Raw genomic sequence first — 17,339 nt, forward strand, 5'->3', positions numbered from 1 at the left:
GTGAACAGTGCTTTTTTTGCCTTTGTTCTTGATCTCAATTATTTTGTCATTCTGGCCAGCAGCTACTTGCACCATGATAAACCTTCAAGTGATGAACTCACCAGACATATCATGGTGGTTCGGTTATTCGGTTTTGTATGTGTCAGTTTCATTTTCCATGTCAATGTCTGATGACTAATTCATATTGTCATCACTATCACTTGATTTAACTAATGATTCAGTTTGTTTGTTGTAAAACTGGCTTTACAGCTTCATATTTACATATCATTGTACTTGGGCGGAAGGCTATGCACCACTCATTAATATTAGGTTACCTTAGTGTGGCAGAACACACAGAAATATTTGTGTTTTTTACAGTATTATTTTATTTCATCCAATAGATGGCAGAAGATTACTGTCCCAAGAGTTATTCAGGCTTAACACTTTGAGTTGATCATTACATGTTACCCTATGTCTGTCTCAAGAATCTGTAATAGTTCAGGCTTCTTTATAAACAAATCTGTGGATCTGCCTATTTAATTGGAACCATCCATGGAAGTACTGTAGTTACGTAGGACCTAACAAAGGCAACTGCTGTAGAAGAATATTCAGAGTCACTGTGTTAAATTTAGGCTGAAAGAGAGCCACACAATATAGCGCTGTACATGTCTACAGGCAAGCTGTAAACCTCATTCTCTGTCTTGAATGTATTTGCCGCCATGCTTTTATGATGCAAGCTTTTGTCAGATATCTAACCAGTAAACCCCTGATTCTCTAAAGAATCACAAATCCAAGAATGGCAATCATTTTCTGTTCCCTCCAATCTTTGGAGGGATGAAAAATGATGGAGGGTGGGAGCATCCTGGGAAAGTTTTCATTTAATTAAATAAATATATTTGTACTAAAATTAACCAATTTATTAAAACTAAAATTGAAATTTAATTGTTATATCATTTAGGTCCAAAATGTCTTTGAGTTGCTGCACTTATCGGAGTAGAAAGGTTTAAATGAAGTAAATTGGAAACAAAACAATTCATAAAATAGTAAATTCAAAATAGTTAATCAAAAATTTCCTTATAAACAACATTTTTGGTAAAGATGGTTTCCTGTCCTTGAATTAGTTGAATTAGCTCTCTCTGTTATGGAGTAGTTAAAACCTTCACTATAACGTCACATAAACGGCGGACTCTTGAAAAGGCAACATAAAGTTGTCCATGTCCAAATACAGGCTCAGATAGGTAAATCCCTACTTTGTCCATGGTTTGTGCTTGGGATTTGTTGATCGTCATGGCAAATGCAGCCTTAATGGGAAATTGGCGTGGTTTAAGTTTAAAAGGTAATTCCAGATCAGTACTTGAAAGGTCAATTCTGGGAATCAAAACAATATTGCCAATATGGGATCCCGTAAGCACTTGTGCCGCAATAACATTTTCTCTCATGCTGTTCATGACCAACAGTGTAGCATTGCGTATCCCTGCTTTGAGATCTGCATTACATTATTTGTCGATGCACCTTTGGCAGCAATTACAGCCTCATGTCTTTTTGAATATGATGCCACAAGCTTGGCACACCTATCCTTGGCCAGACCTCTGGAGCTCTGACAGAGTGACCATCGGGTTCATGGTCACCTCCCTGACTAAGGCCCCTCTCCCCCGATCGCTCAGTTTAGATGGCCGGCCAGCTGTAGGAAGAGTCCACCAGTCCACCAGGAGCAGCTCATTGGGACCTTCAAAGCAGCAGAAATTTTTCTGTAACCTTCCCCAGATTTGTGTGAGAGGTCTACAGACAATTCCTTTGACTTCATGCTTGGTTTGTGCTCTGACCTGAACTGTCAACTGTGGGACCTTCTATAGACAGGTGTGTGCCTTTCCAAATCCTGTCCAATCAACTGAGTTTACCACAGGTGGGCTCCAATTAAGCTACAGAAACTTCTCAAGGATGATCAGGGGAAACAGGATGCACCTGAGCTCAATTTTGATATTCATGGCAAAGGCTGTGGATACGTATGTACATGTGCTTTCTCAATTTTTTTATCTATACTAATAAAAGGCAAAGCCCTCACTGACTGACTTACTCACTCACTGACTCATCACTAATTCTCCAAGTTCCCGTGTAGGTAGAAGGCTGAAATTTGGCAGGCTCATTCCTTACAGCTTCCTTACAAAAGTTGGACAGGTTTCATTTCGAAATTCTACGCGTAATGGTCATAACTGGAAGCTATTTTTCTCCATATACTGTAATGGAGTTGAGCTCGAAAGCCGTGGGGGCGGAGTTTCGTGTGACATCATCACGCCTCCCACGTAATCACGTGAACTGACTGTCAACGCAGTATGTAGAAAACCAGGAAGAGCTACAAAAAGTGCTGAAGAAAACATGCATTATATAATTGAGAAGGCAGCGAAACAATAAGAAGCGAGCGAGTGACATATACAACCATGTTCATGAGTGCTGCTACTTCGGAAACAAAGCACGGTGTAAACCTAAAGTTTAAATTAAGTTCATAGACAGGCTGCCGCTGGCATTTGTCATGCCCACAGCTAATGCGGGATACAAGTTTAATGAGAGGACGCAGGATATAAACGAGAGTTTTGATCACTTTGTAACTAAGTTAAAATTGCAGGTGAAGGGCTGTGCTTATGCAAATTCCGAGAGACTGTGTTTGTGGGGGATTGACAGTTAAAGCGGGTGGGGGAGTCACGTCATCTCCCCTCTCATTCACCTCATTTCGCTCTGAGCTGAGCTCCGCAGCTAACGCAGCGTTACGGAAGCGACTTTGTGACGCTGCCACCAAATACTCAGAAAAATCCACAAGTTAATACACACGCTGTCTCTACAGTTTCTCCACACTGAATCCTCCAGGCACTACTTACAAAAGGTTACATTGACAATTGTGTTACGTTATTTTTAAAATGTTTCCTTTTCTTAGCACAAGCACAGCTGAGAAGCTTCGATGCATGTGCTCCATAACGCGTTAAAAAAATCACGCATTTAATCACATGTCAATGCATGATTTCCTGGTACACCGATTACATTGATCAGGGCTTCCCGATTTATTTTACCCTCGCACCCCCTTCATTTGAGAAGAAGTATGAAAAAATATGAGGTTAACACAGAAAAACAGATCACCAATTGAAGCTTTATGAATAATCGATTTACCATCAATAATTGTTTTGGTAAAGCCATACTCAGTGTAATCCTCCTTCCATTTTATAATTTTTCCGCCACTAGCCATGATTAAATGAACGGTAAAAAAGTAAGAGCAAAGCGAGAGTGATTTATTCAGGCAGGCAGGCGACAGCTCAATAGCTCGAATTTGGATATAAGTAGGTTATATTTAGTCGCCAGAAATATCTTTGGTAGGAATGGAAGTTGAATTTAGTCTTAAAATTTCTATGGTAAAGAAAAAGTTATGCAATGATGACTAAATTTAACTATATAAAGTCAAAACTTGAATATATAAAGTCAGTGCTGGAATATATAAAGTCAAATCTTGAATATGTAAAGTCAGCGTCGGAATATATAAAGTAAGCGCTAGCCAGCGTCTGAATATACAAAGTCAGCGCTGGAATATCCATCAATTTCCCAACCCGTTGAATACGACCACAGGGTCACAGGGGTCTGCTGGAGCCAATCCCAGCCAACACTGGGCGCAAGGCAGGAACCAATCCTGTTTTTTTAATTTATTTTTCTGAATACGTTTTTGTTAACTTAGTTCAGTTCAGAGTCATTTCAATTAATAGATTTTGACTTTCACTTTATATATTCAGGAGTGAGTTTATATACTCCGATGTTAACTTTATATAATCAGGAATGACTTTATAAATTCTGACGCTGACTTTATATATTCAAGTTTTGACTTTATATATTCCGACAGTGACTTTATATATTCAAATTTTGACTTTATATATTCGGGAATGACTTTACATATTCAAGTTTTGACTTTATATATTCACAAAATCAATGTATTTGCCTGTTTGGCACCCCATAGTATATGTGTGTGTGTGTATATATGTACAGATGTACACTCACCTAAAGGATTATTAGGAACACCATACTAATATGGTGTTTGAACCGCTTTAGCCTTCAGAACTGCCTTAATTCTACGTGGCATTGATTCAACAAGGTGCTGAAAGCATTCTTTAGAAATGTTGGCCCATATTGATAGGATAGCATCTTGCAGTTGATGGAGATTTGTGGAATGCACATCCAGGGCACGAAGCTCCCGTTGCACCACATCCCAAAGATGCTCTATTGGGTTAAGATCTGGGCCATTTTAGTACAGTGAACTCATTGTCATGTTCAAGAAACCAATTTGAAATGATTCGAGCTTTGTGACATGGTGCATTATCCTGCTGGAAGTAGCCATCAGAGGATGGGTACATGGTTGTCATGAAGGGATGGACATGGTCAGAAACAATGCTCAGGTAGCCCGTGGCATTTAAACGATGCCCAATTGGCACTAAGGGGCCTAAAGTGTGCCAAGAAAACATCCCCCACACCATTACACCACCACCACCAGCCTGCACAGTGGTAACAAGGCATGATGGATCCATGTTCTCATTCTGTTTACGCCAAATTCTGACTCTACCATTTGAATGTCTCAACAGAAATCGAGACTCATCAGACCAGGCAACATTTTTCCAGTCTTCAACTGTCCAATTTTGGTGAGCTCGTGCAAATTGTAGCCTCTTTTTCCTATTTGTAGTGGAGATGAGTGGTACCCGGTGGGGTCTTCTGCTGTTGTAGCCCATCCGCCTCAAGGTTGTGCGTGTTGTGGCTTCACAGATGCTTTGCTGCATACCTCGGTTGTAACAGTGGTTTTTCAGTCAAAGTTGCTCTTCTATCAGCTTGAATCAGTCGGCCCATTCTCCTCTGACCTCTAGCATCAACAAGGCATTTTCGCCCACAGGACTGCCGCATACTGGATTTTTTTCCCTTTTCACACCATTCTTTGTAAACCCTAGAAATGGTTGTGCATGAAAATCCCAGTAACTGAGCAGATTGTGAAATACTCAGACCGGCCCGTCTGGTACCAACAACCATGCCACGCTCAAAATTGCTTAAATCACCTTTCTTTCCCATTCTGACATTCAGTTTGGAGTTCAGGAGATTGTCTTGACCAGGACCACACCCCTAAATGCATTGAAGCAACTGCCATGTGATTGGTTGATTAGATAATTGCATTAATGAGAAATTGAACAGGTGTTCTTAATAATCCTTTAGGTGAGTGTATTTATGTATATATATATAAACTGCTCAAAAAAATTAAAGGAACACTTTGAAAACACATCAGATCTCAATGGGAAAAAGAAATCCTCCTGGATATCTATACTGATATAGACTGGGTAATGTGTTAGGAACGAAAGGATGCCACTTCGTTTGATGGAAATGAAAATGATCAACCTACAGAGCCCTGAATTCAAAGACACCCCAAAAATCAAAGTGAAAAAATTATGTGGCAGGCTAGTCCATTTTGCCAAGATTTAATTGCAGTAACTCAAAATTGTACGCAGTAGTTTGTATGGCCCCTGTGTTCTTGTATACATGCCTGACAACATCGGTGCATGCTCCTAATGAGACGACAGATGGTGTTGTGGGAGATCTCCTCCCAGATCTCGACCAGGGCATTACTGAGCTCCTGGACAGTCTAAGGTGCAACCTGGTGGCATTGGATGGACCAAAACATAATGTCCCAAAGGTGTTCTATTGGATTTAGGTCAGGAAAGTGTGGAGACCAGTCAATGGTATCAATTCCTTCATCCTCCAGGAACTGCCTGCATACTCTCACCACATGAGGCCAGGAATTGTCGTGCGCCAGGAGCCACTGCACCAGCATAGGGTCTGACAATGGGTCCAAGGATTTCATCCTGATACCTAATGGCAGCCAAGGTGCCTTTGTCAAGCCTGTAGCGGTCTGTGTGACCCTCCATGGATATGCCTCCCCAGACAATCATTAACCCACCACCAAAGTGCTCATGCTGAATGATGTTACAGGCAGCATAATGTTCTCCATGGCTTCTCCAGACCCTTTCACTTCTGTCACGTGCTCAGGGTGAACCTTCTCTCATCTGTGAAAAGCACAGGGCACCAGTGGTGCATCTGCCAATTCTGGTATTCTATGGCGAATGCCAATCGAGCTGCATGCTGCTGGGCAGTGAGCTCAGGGCCCATTAGAGGACATGGGGCCCTTGGGTCACCCTCATGAAGTCTTTCTGGTTGTTTGGTCAGAGACATGCACACCAGTGGCCTGTTGGAGGTCATTTTGTAGGGCTCTGACAGTGCTCATCCTGTTCTGCTTTTCCCAAAGGAGCAGATACCGGTCCTGCTAATGGGTTAAGAACCTTCTATGGCCCTGTCTAGCTCTTCTACAGTAACTGCTTGTCTCCTGGAATCTCCTCCATGCCCTTGAGACTGTCCTAGAAGACACAGCAAACCTTCTGGCAATGGTACATATTGATGTGCCATTCTGGAGAAGTTGGACTACCTGTGCAACTTCTGTAGGGTCCAGGTATCACCTCATGGTACCAGTAGTGACACTGACTGTAGCCAAATGCAACACTAATGAAGAAACAGTCAGAAAAGATGAGGAGGGAAAAATGTCAGTGGCCTCCACCTGTTAAACTATTCCTGTTTTGGGGGTCCATCTCATTGTTGCCCCTCTACTGCACCTGTTGTTAATTTCATTAACACCAAAGCAGCTGCAACTGATTAACAACCTCCTCTGCTACTTAACTGACCAGATCAGTATCCCAGAAATTTCATTGACTTGGTGCTATACTCTCATTAAAAAGTGTTCCTGTAATTTTTTTGAGCAGTATATATATATATATATATATATATATATATATATATATATATATATATACCAGCAACACTCATGACAATGACAAAACAATTACATTGTCAATCATGTTACGTTATTATTAAAATGTTTCCTTTTCTTTTTACTTCTCCGCTGCGGTATTTTGCTATATATATATATATATATATATATATATATATATATATATATATATATATATATATATATATATATATATATATATACTGTGTATATATATGTATATATATATACTGTGTATATATATGTGTATATATATACTGTATATATAGATAGATATGACAACAACACTCATATCAATGACAAAAAATTACATTAACAATCATGTTACGTCATTTTTTAAATATTTCCTTTTCTTTTTCATAACTTCTTTAACACGCTACTTCTCCGCTGCAAAGCGTGGTTATTCTGCTAGTTTTTAATAAATTTGCAAAAATCTCCATTAAACTTTTTTCACGTTGTCATTATGGGGTGTTGTGTGTAGAATTCTGAGGAAAAAAATGAATTGAATCCATTTTGGAATAAGGCTGTAACATAACAAAATGTGGAAAAAGTGATGCGCTGTAAATACTTTCCGGATGCACCGTATGTTACAGCCATTACGATAGACAGGCCACCAGAAATAAATACGTACAATGCAAGAAAAATTGTATACAGTAAATGTGTTTACAGTGACAATAAACGTACATACATGTACTAAGTACTATACATAGAAAATTAATTATTGTTACTCACCAACAATGACACAACGACTTGTCCGATAACGATGAGTTTAGTTTTATTGCACAACAAAGGAGAGCGTTATAGCTCTTCTACAGGAGCCTCTTCAGGCGACTGTGTAGCACCGTCGTTGTTGTTCTTCCGGCAGTCTTTAATCCAAATCCCTAAAGCAGATTCTATCCAGGCTACTGCCTTATTATGTCCACTTACAACTCGTTTTGCGCCACGGTTAAAAGGACACTGCGGCTGTAGATCTTATATTCTTTTCTTCCTTTTTAAATAAAAAGAATCGTGGACTCATTGATGCCATAATGGTGTCCTACAGCAGTGTAGCTTTTCCCTTCCTTCAACATATCCAAAACTTTGACCTTTTCGGAAATCGTTAGCATCTTCCGTTGGCGCTTGGGCACGGCCCCTGAAGCAGTAGCAGGAGCAGATCGTTTTGGAGCCATAATGAAGGGCTTGACTACGCACAAAGATAAACACAAAAGAGCACAAAAGTTAACTGAATGAGCGAAACGAGACATCCTGGTTAACGCCACGGAATCGAATTTGGCGCTCCATCGCTGAGCCATTCAGCACACAGAAACTTAACTGCGTGCTCTGATTGGTTAGCTTCTCAGCCATCCGCCAATAGCGTCCCTTGTATGAAATCAGCTGTGCAAACCAACTGAGGAAGCATGTACCGGAAGTAAAAAGACCCATTGTCCGCAGAAACCGCGAAGCAGCGATAAATCCGCGTTATATATTTAGATATGCTTACACATAAAATCCGCGATAGAGTGAAGCCACGAAAGTCGAAGCGCGATATAGCGAGGGATTATTGTACAAGAAAAATAAGGTGGTGGTGTAATACACAAGTGAGACAGTGTCTGAAATACTATGCAGGTCAACATGCTACAAAAGAAACATAGTAGATACTATGTAATGAAAAGCAACAAATTGCTTTCCTGGAATGAAGTTCATGTCCTTCTCTGACACATTGAAACAACAAATTAATGAGAAGTGCATTCAAAACAGAATCCACAAAGAAATAACTTTTCAAAAATGGGTCTGGTAATCTCTGACAAATTAGCATGTCACATAATCAAAACAAACATCTTTACAGCTTTTTAAATTTATTTTAGTGTGATTTTGTGATAGTTTAGTTGTTATTTTAAGCCCATATTTCGTATTATGCAACTTTTACAGTGATTTTCAGTCATAGCCTTCAATTTTTTTAATCTGTCGGAGGCAGTTTGTGGCACGCTCCCATGGAACCAATTACCTAATGTGGCATACTCAATCGTTGAGACCAACTAGTCTGTGACTTGCTTCAGTTAAATCAAACAAGTTTGACTTTGTCAACTGACAGCTGAAGAATGTACCTCATCCAGAAGAACAATGAATTTAATGCAACAGTGAGGAATAAGGAACTTATTTGTTTTGAAACTCATAAATAGAATAGAGGCTAAAACTAAAACAGAATGAAAAATAGAGGAAAAGAGCAGAGATAGCAGCTGAATGAACCATTTCCTACTGTGGTAACTCCAGCAGGTAGCACAGGGGCTATGGAGAGAAGCTTGTCTGTCTGATGTCTTGTGTTTTACATACAATAACAAAACTGAAAAAAGAAATAAAGAGCTGAGATTGCTGTTGAATTCCCTGTAGCTATTAACCCTTTATTTAGCACCAGTTCGTTCAGGCAGCATGCAATAGGCTGTCTGAAAAAGAGACGAGCATGTTTACACTTGAAGATCGGTGTCATGCTACCTTGGAAAGGCATATAATATTAATATGAAGCTGCACTTTACAGTTATTTTATGTCTTCTCCATTCTGACCAATAATATAGAGTATCAGTATTCTAACCACTAGATTTAGAAACACTTTTTTTTTAATTATCAGGTCATATGGCTATTCATATCCATAAGTATGCATGATTTGAGTATGTTATATTTTCTTTTTGTGTGTAGTGTGTGATATTTTGTTCATTAGTTGTTGTTGGTGTTAAGCTATTGTCACTAGTCCGAGGGAAACGTCCAACATTCATACCTCAAGATAGTAGTACCAAAAATCTGTAATAAAATGTATTAATTCCTGTTTACTTTTGTTATTACAATCATGCTTCAAAAACATGAGAGGTATGTTTTCTTAAATTGAATTAAATTTGCTATTTCAGCTACTTCAAAGTGAATATAGTCTGTAAGTCCATCCATCCATTATCCGATCCGCTATACCCTAACTACAGGGTCACGGGGGTCTCCTGGAGCCAATCCCAGCTAACACAGGGTGTAAGGCAGGAAACAAACCCCGGGCAGGGTGCCAGCCCACCGCAGGGCACACACACATACCAAGCACACACCAGGGACAATTTAGGATCGCTAATCCACCTAACCTGCATGTCTTTGGACTGTGGGAGGAAACCGGAGTACCTGGAGGAAACCCACGCAGACATGGAGAGAACATGTAAACTCCATGCAGGGAGGACCCGGGAAGTGAACCTAGGTCTCCTAACTGCGAGAGGCAGCAGCACTACCACTGCACCACCGTGCTGCTCCCTAGGGAAACATGCAAGTAATAATCTCATTGTACTGTATACAAATGACAACAACATTTTTGTGTTACTAGCAATTATCACAAGCCATACAGGAAAATAATTTAATCTATTTAATAAATGTAGCTTTAGACTTATTTTTACTATATAGTGTTTTTGCTACTGTTGAGCATTTATCATATTACTCTCTACTTTAGAAATCTGAAACTATTTTGGACACAACTTCGCTGATTCGGTGCTGTGTACAGAATGCTGTGGGGATGCTTAGAGACAAATTTGAGGGATCCAACCGAAGCACAAAACGTGTACAGATTCTGCTGGAGCTATTAGGAGGTAACAAAGAAAATGAAGGTAAGAGACAAAAATTTTAAAATTCTGTAAATCTTTTTAGAGAAGCTTCATAATTTTGAATAGTATATGTATGAGCTTTCTAGCAAGCCCACCTGACTGGGTAATTAATGAGTATATGTAGTGTATGCTGATTATAGGCGGTGCACAATAAGGATCCAGACTTCTAAAATTTGATTGTACTGTTGCTTCTCTGAGGGAGACGTGAGGATTTTAGAGTACTATGTAATCCATGACAATACACCTGAATATAACAGAACCAAAACTTTTAACCTTTACTGGCTTCTTTCTTTACATAGTGCACATATTTGTGTTAATGAACTAATTTTAAAGAACTAACCATTCTGGCATAGTTATTCCTTTCATAATTGTAAATGTGCCTATTGTATTTTTTGTCAGTTTTTGTATGCTTACCGGGTTCTGATTATCATACACATCTGGTTACCTTTTCAGGCACTTAAAAATTACTAGTATTGTGTTATAGATGACAGGGTCTTAAAGCATTCATCCAATGCACTAAACAGACAAGACATTTAAAAAATAATATTTGCCAAAAAAGACATAATTAAACAAAAAAATGCAATGCTGTTCAGTGCTGAATATTTAAAAATATAGATCTTTAGATTTTAGCATAAAGCATCTCACTGTTGATTTGCCTTTAAACTTTAATTTTGTCATTTTGTTAGCTTTCTTTGTGTGCCTATCTATATGTTCGTACATGGCAGTATTACATCTTGCACTTGGGTACATTGTTACTGGATGATCATGTATAGATCCTAAATCTGACTTTTTTCTGTTAAGCTCATTCTCTGCATTCATGGAGGCACTTTTTATTCATTCTGTAGTAATGACATGAAAAATGCAAATATTATTCAGAAGTTGTTCTGCCAGAGGGGTGGTAAATATAGCAAGGGCACAAGGACAGAGAAGGAAATGGATTTGGGAGTTGATAAAAGGAATCAGATGGATGGCAAAGGTCAAAACCTAAAGGGTGAAAACTTGAATTCCAAGCATAAAGTGCTTATCAAAAAATCAAATTAAAATCCTGGTAAGAAAATTCTTTAAATTTTTCAAGCAAACTGAAAAACACATACAAAGTTTAATTTGAATCAGTAATCTTGGATAAGATGAATGTCTGCTACACAGGCTTTTGTAATGATTGAGATAACAATGTGACAACTTGAAAAGTTCTGGGTGTCATTTTATAGCACAACAATGCCAAGCCACAAAATGGTTTTACGTGACAAGAAAAACAAAATAAGATGAGAAAACAAATCTTACATGTGACGTTGTTTTCGATGCATAATGAAACATTTACATAACCACTTCTGACTTGTAGTTCACTCAGTTTGCCTTGGAATCCAGCATCCTTATTATCTTTTTGGTTTTTCATATCTAAACTCTTAAAAACAGTAATGAGTACATTTCAACTCTCAAATCATTTGCACAAATCTTCATTTTTGTCTCCAGACAATTTATTGTTTAATTGAATTTAATATTTATAACACCTAGTATACTCAGCTCAAGTTTAAGTTGAACCCAGATCTATCTGCAGGAGCATACCTAGAGGGACTTCTGTTACTACATCTAATTTAGTGATGTACTGCAAATGTAACAGGTCAGGTTGGGGAGCATGCACCAGCACAGAGTGTTGCTGCACCCACCACACAATGAAACAGCTCGGGACCCTGGTTGGCAGCACCCCAGGCAGACACGTGGTCCAGTCCCACTCTCCAGAAATGACCCTCTATCTTCCGCAGCCAGGTGTTACTTGGGTGTCCAATTGGCCTGGTCCAGCCACTCGGATTCTCAACAATGAGGGTACTGCGAGCCGGATCGCCCTCAGGGAATCGTGCTAAATGGCTGTAGTGCCGTAACAGACACTCGCTCATAATGCTGGTAATGTGCCTCATTCAGGACTCCGTGAGCAACTGCTCATTCGACACAAAGTCAAACCAGTGGTACCCAAGGATTCTCTGAAGAGACACAGTACCAAAGGCGTCCAGTCTTCATGTCAGGTCACTGGATAGCATCCATGTCTCACAACTACAGTATATATCAAGACAGGAAGCACCAAGACTCTATAAAGACTTGGACCTTCAACCTTTTGCATAGATATCGGAAAGCACCACCTGCCCCTTTCCAGTGACCTCATGTCCCCCCCATGCTTTCCTAATCTGTCTACTGACTTCATAGGAAGAGTCACCAGAGACATGAATGTAACTGCCGAGGTAAGTAAACCTCTCAACTCTGTCTTAGTTTTTATCTCAGGACACTCACAAGCTCAGACACTAAGACTCCTAGCTCAGTCTCTCGAGCACCCTGATCAGAACATAGTCAGCAAAGTCAAGATCTGTAAATCTTTCCTCACCAACAGATGCCCCACAGCCGTTGGATCCCATGCTGTTGCCCAACACCAAGTCCATACAGGTATTGAACAGAGTAGGAGCAAGAACATACCCCTGACGAGCCCCAGAATCAACTGGGAAAAATACAGAGGTTCTGCCTCCACTCTGCACAGCACACACAGTACCAGTGTACAGGCCAGCCATAATACCCAGCAACCTCGAGAGGATCATGCGCGAACCCTCAGGATGTCCCAATGATCTAAGTCGAATGCTTTGCTAAAATTGACAAAGGCTGCAAAAAAACTGCCGATATTCACCTTTGCGCTCCATGAGAGCCCTCAGTGCCAGGATGTGATCGATGGTAGACTCCTTATGTGTAAAACCAGACTGCTCCGGTCACTGGTAGGTGAGCAAGTGATCACGGATCCTATTGAGGACAACTCTAGCAAGGACCTTACCCGGCACCGAGTGTAGTGTTATTCCACTGTAGTTGCTGCAATTCGGCGATCACCCTTCCCTTTCCAGATAGGGATGACAGGTCCTGTTTTCCAGTCAGTTGGGATGACGCCAGTCTCCAAATTGAAGCAGATTGCTTGCAATGCCTGAAGGACAGTCTTACCACCAGCCTGGAGAATTTCACCCAGCATACCACAGATCCCTGCAGCCTTCCCTACCCTTAGCTATTTCACCACCTGTGCAGTCTTAGTGAGATTGGGTGGTTCACAGCTAATTAGAGGATCAGCCTCAAGAACTGTGGACCCAGAGATATCAAATGTCCTAGCCAGAGGATCAGCTTTGAACAGCTGCTGAAAGTAGCCAGCCCAGCGCGTCACAACTGCAGTGTCTTCCGTAAAGACCATTCCATCAGTCACCCTGACTGTCACTCTCCGAGGAACAGATTCAGATGTACGTAATACATCAGTTCCTCTGTAAGCAGGATATGGGACGCTAGACCACAGATGGTGTGTCACTTATTCACAACATTCCCTGCGCCTACCCAGATGGGCCACCTCAAATTGGGACCCAAGTACTGCTGTGCAGCACACGACGCTTCAGTACCACACCAGTTCTGATCCCCTAAAGACCTGGCCCCATTTCCTCTCCCGACGGTTTCAACTTTTCCGGGGATGGGGCTCCCAAGGGCTTCCGCCATCCCCTTCATGATGCCAGCAGCCTTCCTATCACTGGCTGCAGCAGAGCTACTCTTGCGGAGAGCAAAAATGAGTCCTTTCTGTTGTGTCACAGCTGTATGAAGTTTTTTTATGGTGGCTGGAGTGCCAATCCTGTCACCAACCCCATTATTTCAAATAATATTGCATTTCTCTCTATGCTGTGGTTTCTATTACACACCTGAAAGAAAGAGACAATATATGTGAAAACATCATTATTTGAAAACGAACAGCATCCGATCAGCTGTAAAAGTATGGCATTTCTAAATGTTTGCTTTTTTTTCAGTCTGATACTCTCAGTCAGACTGTATATTTGTCTCTTATTCAGTGCACGCAAGAACATGCAGGTAGCCAGATGCTACAACATGCTGGCGGTGATCAACGCACATTTTAAAAAAAGAAAGAGACAAATATATGTGACGTTTTGACGAAATCATTTTATGACACTATTTACCTTTATTTATTTACTTACTTCCTAAAGCCTAAAGTCACAAGTAGTGTGTAGAGGGCATGCGCAAAAAATGTGTGTAATGCCACGAAAAGTGCCTGCTGACACTTTAGTATGCAAGCAATGGTATGTGCATTCTTGCTCCGATGTAGAAGGGAGTTGAGTTTACCTCTGTTACAGTGCGTCTATGTGAAAACAGCGGTATCAGATGCGGGGGTGGGGTGTGTTTGGGCTTGTGAACGCGGCCGAGATAATGAAACTGACTAAAAAAAAAAACCAAAGCTAACCTTTACAAGTATCATAAACTACACTGGCTGTTACAGACTGAAATCAAATGTATGTTTTTATTCTAAAATAGTAAGACTAAGAGCAGTTTACTTCTCAAAACGGAGAGGAGGAGGATCGAACTCCCAGCCTTTTGATTCCCAGTTGGGAGCTGAGTCTATTGTGCCACGGAGACAGTCATAATAAACAAGTGTCAATGTTGCATGTTAAGGCGGCTTTTTGTTTCTGCAGTTATATTTTTGAATAAAAGCGCAATTGTGTTAGATTTGTACCTTCTGTGAAAATATTTCTTTGATATTTGGACTTCAGGCTTCATACATTATATAGTTTATGCCTATATTTTGTCATCTACTACTAGAATATAAAAAACGTTTCTGTTTTAACAATGTGTTTACACAGTTTACTGTAGAAACGGAACAGACATGAAATGCGTATGTTCCAAACAATGATCTATTATTTCCACTCTAAAACTCCACTTCACTGCCAGATAATCAATCAAGGCATGAGCTGGGAGAAGTTTGTGCACATTCTAAATCGGTGGGGGGATGGAATAGCCGGCTACTTGCAGCTTTTCTTTTATTAGCACATTTAGATTAACAAAAGACGCTGGCGGAGAGGTGAGAACGGTTTTAGACAGATAGATAGATAGATACTTTATTAATCCCAAGGGGAAATTCACATAATCCAGCAGCAGTATACTGATACAAAGACACAATATTAAATTAAATAGTAATAAAAATGAAAAAATCATGAAAAATCATTTAAGGTGGGACGGATTTACAAGTTTTTTCGTAGGCTCTGGTAATTCTAGTGTTAATTCAAGGAAGCAAATGTATAATTTGATTGATTAATACTTTATGTTTGAATTAATAGTCAACCAACCAACAGATTCATTTTTGAACATCTTGAAGAGAAGGCTGCATGGAATGCTAGCTGCATTGGATGAAGCAGCATTTTCAGCACGTGGCTGGGTTTTCAAGGAAGCATTAAACATCAATGCACTTCATGAAGGGGGGACATTCAGGTGGGTCTTTAACTCGGTGAAATGGGCATAGAAGTATAGCAGGATAAATTATCCATAAGTCTTCAATTTACAAAATTTGAGCACAGGTAATCTCCATACTTCAGCAATATAAAATTGGACAGTTGGACAAATGCTCAAACAGTTTGCTTGACTAAATATGCTTTAATCATGAAACTTTAACTTAAAACAGACCATTTAGACTTGATTTATATTTCTTCATATTCAATTTCTCATCAGGCACACTTTGTGGAAGCGCATCCAGGCTGTTGTTACTCCTCTCATGGCACAGATTATATCTGTTATTGACAGAGACTGCAATTTGGATTTACTAATTGACTGCAATTCTGACTCCTCTGTTAAGAGACTCTGGATGGACATATTTGGGGATGAAAAATTACTTTGCATTCGCTGTGAGAGATTTAATGTAAAGTAAGTAGCTCAGAGTTTAATTTCTGTATTTTTCCTTTTTAAATATATTGCTTGACAGGACTTGTCCTGCTCTTGCTGTCATTTTAGTTCAAGCTGCTTAACAGTAATTGCCAATATGCTGGATGCTGTTATGAATTTGACTGCTGTTTATGTCCCTTTCCTCCTGCTTCTGCACCAGTATTTTCTTTAAAGTCTCCTTATGTTCACACTTAATAAGCACAGATAATTTAAACTGAAGGAATTAGTAACATTTAAGACTGCATTTTGCTGCCATTCTGAAGCAGACTATTATCAGTGGCTATATTCTTTTATCTAGTTCGCCATTGTTGAAATGGTTGGGGAACATCATTTAAGTGTCACTTCTGCAGATCACACTCAAAATTCAAGTAGCCATGATCGTTTTACTAATTCTTTACAAATTTATTGGGTTTTGAGTCATCTCTTGGCTTGCCAATATCAACAGATACTTACTTTTTATCTTTCAGTCCTAAACAGTTTTGATTTCTTTTTCACAGTGATTGTTTTCAATGTTCCCATGTGAAAAGCTACTTTTCATTATCAGACGATAGAAAAATGTCACTTTTCCCCTTCATTACACAAACATGTAATATATATACATTAACTGCTTCTTGATTCCCAATGTAAGACCACCTAAACTAACCACTTTGAAGAATTGGATGTCTTTATTATATACTAGTGTATCCAGTGAGTCCATTTAAAACCACAGTTTTGCTGCTTTTATGATAAAATCCTTTATTGCATGACATTTCTGATGATATGGTTCCCATGTGCAGTTGTGGTGGTGTAGTGACTTGTCATCGCCTCTGTTACTTGTGTTGTGGCCTAATATGTGGTTCAGTTTTGGAAAGTGTGTATAAAAGGAACTGCTGGGGGTTTGCTTTTTTTATAGCAATTTATTTATTATTGATTCTTTGACCATAATAATAAAAATCAGATCACCAAAGAAAAAAAAACTATGTGTTGACATAGTGGTGCATTGTGTCAAAGTCTTTTATCAACCACTGGTGCTGCTGTCTTGACAGTGCTGCTCAAGGTTTATCCCTATATTTATCAACTCGTGCTTGTTTCACTAAGGGTGACCACCTCCTGCACTGACATTAGCTCTTGACTCACCAAGTAGGACCCCCTCTCCACCTTGTGGGTTATTAATACATTTAAAGAGGAAAAACTGGGTCAGAGCACCATAAAAACTG

General features: G+C 39.7%; 1 protein-coding gene across 3 annotated transcripts in view; it reads left to right on the forward strand.

Moving 5' to 3' along the window:
• The window catches only part of rnf213a (ring finger protein 213a), a 377,172-nt gene that overhangs the window by 254,198 nt on the left and 105,635 nt on the right, over positions 1-17,339 (forward strand). For all 3 annotated transcript variants that reach the window (XM_039739973.1, XM_039739975.1, XM_039739974.1), the window contains 3 exons: positions 10,272-10,425; positions 15,546-15,696; positions 15,934-16,125. In XM_039739973.1, the coding sequence (XP_039595907.1) occupies positions 10,272-10,425; positions 15,546-15,696; positions 15,934-16,125 (497 nt within the window). The remainder of the gene's footprint in view (positions 1-10,271; positions 10,426-15,545; positions 15,697-15,933; positions 16,126-17,339) is intronic.

The sequence above is a fragment of the Polypterus senegalus genome, chromosome 17 (assembly GCF_016835505.1).
Source record: "Polypterus senegalus isolate Bchr_013 chromosome 17, ASM1683550v1, whole genome shotgun sequence".
Lineage (NCBI taxonomy): Eukaryota > Metazoa > Chordata > Cladistia > Polypteriformes > Polypteridae > Polypterus > Polypterus senegalus.